Source organism: Lutra lutra, chromosome X (assembly GCF_902655055.1).
Source record: "Lutra lutra chromosome X, mLutLut1.2, whole genome shotgun sequence".
Classification (NCBI taxonomy): domain Eukaryota; kingdom Metazoa; phylum Chordata; class Mammalia; order Carnivora; family Mustelidae; genus Lutra; species Lutra lutra.
Window position 1 is genome coordinate 7306248 of NC_062296.1, and position 4040 is coordinate 7310287.

The window sequence follows — 4040 nt, forward strand, 5'->3', positions numbered from 1 at the left end:
ATGTTTGTTGTTTAAGCCAGCCAGTCTATGGTATTCTGTTATAGTAGCTCAAATGGACTAAGAATTACGTGTATGTAGGAACTAGAAATTCTATCCTTGAGTGTAAATCCCAGAGAATTATATGCAGAAGTCCATAAGGGAACATGATTGAGGATGTTCATCACAGCATTGTTTGTAGGAATGGAGTGGAGAGCCAACACAGGTGTTCCACAAAAGGGGAAATAATGGACAAGCAAAACTTGGTGCATGATGCTAATGTACTATGATGAAGCATTAGACACAGTGAACTAGATGCATATAGCCATATAAGTTAAACTTAAAAGCATAGGGTTGAGTGCATAAGTTAAGAAACAAGATCTACAGCACGATAATATGCATTCAAACACTGCATATTTAAGAAAGCCACATATTTCAGAAGAGTACAAACATATGCAAGGACATAATTGAAACACATCAGAGTAGATGCCTAATGGTGGGAAAGAAATGAGTGTTGGGATCTAGGAAGAAGAAAAACAGATAAAATATTAATAAAATATAAGAGAGAGAACCTTGCAAAACTCAATGACAATAACATGGTCAGAGTCCAAAAATATAATAAAAGATAAAAGCAACCTTCATGGGTGGTCAGTTAATTCTAATCCCTGCCTGTAAGTCACAGAGCTGGCAGAAAACAATCTAATCAAATCAGTAGCCTTTAACACCAAATGCTATAGGTAGAGAGCTTATTCATGGGAGCTTTTTGTTAGTTTATAAGATGAGCCATAGTTCCACTGATATTTAAATTCAGTCATATTGCTCTTGGAGGGATTTTAGGTAAAATGTCCCAAACACTAGCTAACAACTAAGGGTGGGATACAGCAAAATAAACCACTGAATAGGGGTGGCCTTAGGGAACAGATGGCAGGAAAGGTGCTTTCTCTACCATGAGTACTACCATGGTTGAACATGGGGATATGAGGAACCGTGGTAGTTCAGTTTGGGAAAACTTTTGGGGGGAATGTTAAAGAAAAGCCTCCTTTCTCTAACCAAACCATTTTCAGCTTCTAATCATTTCCCCTCCCATCTAGAAGGGTCAGGGATGGTACTTTGAAATGTCAGAGCCACATTTTGACCTCCCTAGCAACCTTCCCAAAGCCACATTTTGGCCTCCCCATCAACCTTCCCCAAAACAGAGTAGTGTCATAAGGAGGGCTTTGTGATGCCTGAGCCCCACCTTAACCACCATTGGCTGGCAAGAGCCTAGCTGACCAATCACAGCTGAAGGGTATGGTCTTTTGTTGTCCTGGGAAGAGTTATACGCAGTAGAACAGTTAGGAGGCCTAGGGTAGACCACTGGGAAGCTTCAATATGTCTAAGGTACCCAGGAAACTACCACAGCCCAACAAGGATATGGAGCAACCAACCTCAAGTTCTGAACAGAGGAAAAAGACAAAGAGTCCCTATCAACCCAGGTCAAAAGGTGGTGGCAAGGTAAGATGACCCTATCCGAGATACTCTTTTCTTCACTGATTCCCCTCCCCAAGAATCTTACCATTTGCTCACCTGGCACAAACTCCTTCCTCAGCCCTGACATCTGCTTGTGATGCCCCCTTTTCTATCAATATCCTGTCTTCTTCCCCTAAGCCAATGCCTTTTGGCCTCTGTTGTTGTTCCAGGTGCTGAAGACAACCCTGAAGGTAAAAAGACCCGTTCAAAAGAGTTTGAGTAAAAAAGTCTCAGTAAAAACTACCAACCCTATAAGAAAGCCTAAAAAAGCTGGAACACCAGTCTTCGGTCACTATCACAGCCTGAATGAGAGACTGAACCAAAATGAGCCAGAGCAAGCCCAAGAGAAGGTGGAGGAGTCTGCCACATCAAATGATGACCCGGGCAGCCAGTAACTCCAGAGTGGGGCCAGAGACTTCAGTAAAACCTGCTAAGTCTCCAGCGGTCTGGTGGCTGAGAAATGGCCCATTGTGTAGACATTGAATTTTACAGCATCAAGGTATTCTGATGATACCTGAAATAAAGCCAACCTGTTGTGGAAGTTCATGTGTGTTTCTATGAGTTCTCTCATGGTGGGATCAGGGAGGGAAAGGAAGAGGCAGTAGTCCAAAAAGGAAGAAACACAGGGTACTGTAGGGTTGGGGACCAGACTGGCAGAATTACAGTTAACCAGATTGTGGGGATAAAGACTGGGTCAGGACTGAGCACTGAAGACAAATTTCCTCCTGAACACTTGATCTAGCGGGCAAGAAGAAAAGGGGCTTGGTGTTTCTGTCTTTGGGAGGTGGGGAGAGGGCAGGGAGGGAGAATGACGTCAAAGTATAGATTGCCAGAGCCTATATGGAGTGAGGTGTGTGGGTGGCAGTACCATCCCCAAAGCTGAACAAGGAAATAACTTCCAGGCCACTGACCTCACAGTGGTGTTTGTTACATTTTACCCTATAATGGTCAACAACTAAAAGTCCTCAGAAAGGCCAAAAGCCTTTAGTAGCTTTAATAAAAGCTACTAAAAGCACCCTAAAGATGAAAATAATGGTGAATGGAAGCCACAAACCCAACACTGATTAGCCCACTTTCTTAAGAAACAGAGTGGAGCAGTGACCTTCCAAGGGCAGGGCAGTGGGAAGAGAGTCTGCCTTCAGTGCAGGCAATAGAGGAAAGCATTGTCTACAGAGAATTCTAAACGTATTTGGAGGGGAGACTATCTTTTATTCTTGTTCTCTCAAAGTTGTTTTTTTTCTGAAGAGACTATCACTGTAAATTAGTTTATTAAAGTGTAATGGACATATAATAATTGCACATGCTTAAAGTGACAGTTTGAGGAGGTTGGTCCTATGTATACACTGTTAAACCATCATCACAATTTTGAAAGGGAACATATCCATCACCCCCAAGTTTACTCCTGGCCCTTGGCCATAGTACTCCCATCCTCAGATAACTACTGATTTCCTTGCTAACTCTACGGATTGTACTGATCCCAGTAGTATACAATGCTACTAAATATAAACTATACTCATTTTATCTAGCTTCTTTTCACATCAACATACTTATTGAGAGAACCAGCAATGTTCTTGTGTACATCAATACTGTCTTTTTAGGTTATGATCGTCTAGTTGAGAATTTAAGTAACATTTAAAGGTCTTCCAAAGTTGCTTTAGTTTCATTTTATGTTTTAATTTTGAGATTATAAATTTATATGCAGTTGTAAGAAATAGAAAGATGCCTTATAACTGCATGTAAATTTATAATCTCAAAATAAAAACATAAAATGAAACTAAAGCACCTTTGGAACACCTTTAAATGCTACTAAATTCTCAACTAAACAATCATAACATGAGAGACTGTGGACTCTGAGAAGCAAACCAAGGGTTTTAGAGGGGAAAAGGGTGGTGGATGGGTGAGCCTGGTGGTGGGTATTAAGGAGGGCACATACTACATGGAGCACTGGGTGTGGTGCATAAACAATAAATCTTGGAACACTGAAATTTAAAAAAAGAAGATGCCTTATACCCTTAACCTTGCCCCCCCCATTGGTAACATCTGCATGTTCTATAGACAATATCAAAATCAGGAAGGTAAGATTGTTATGATTTATTTACACTTATTCAGATTTTCACTAGTTACACATGAACTAGTTTGTATGTATGTATTTATTTCTGTGCAATTTTATCAACTTTGTAGTTCCTGTGTCTACCACTGTAGCCAGATACAGAAAAGTCCCATCATAAGGATTCCTCTTGCTACTTATTTACAACCACAGCCAACATCCTCCCTCACCCCCTGGAAGCCAATAATTTGCTCATCTCCATAATTTTGTCATACAAGACTGTACATAAATAGAATCATTCAGTATGTAACTTTTTTGTGATCGGCTTTTACATTCAGCATAAATCCCTTGAGACCATTCAAATTGTTTGTACCAATTTTTTTTTCTTTATTGCTGAGTAATATTGCATAGTGTTAATGTACCACAGTTTGTTAAACCACTTATTTACTGAAGGACATTTTGGTTTTGATTTCCGAAATTACAAATAAAGCTGACATAATCATTCCTG

At 40.2% G+C, this 4040-nt stretch overlaps 1 protein-coding gene across 1 annotated transcript; it reads left to right on the forward strand.

Annotated features, from left to right (window-relative positions):
• The first annotated feature begins 1258 nt into the window (after positions 1–1258).
• On the forward strand, positions 1259–2020 carry LOC125092446 (uncharacterized protein CXorf51A-like). The gene is made up of 2 exons (XM_047716936.1): positions 1259–1470; positions 1656–2020. The coding sequence occupies exons 1-2, from the start codon at positions 1348–1350 to the stop codon at positions 1878–1880; spliced, it is 348 nt and encodes a 115-aa protein (XP_047572892.1). The 5' UTR covers positions 1259–1347; the 3' UTR covers positions 1881–2020.
• Positions 2021–4040: the final 2020 nt, after the last annotated feature.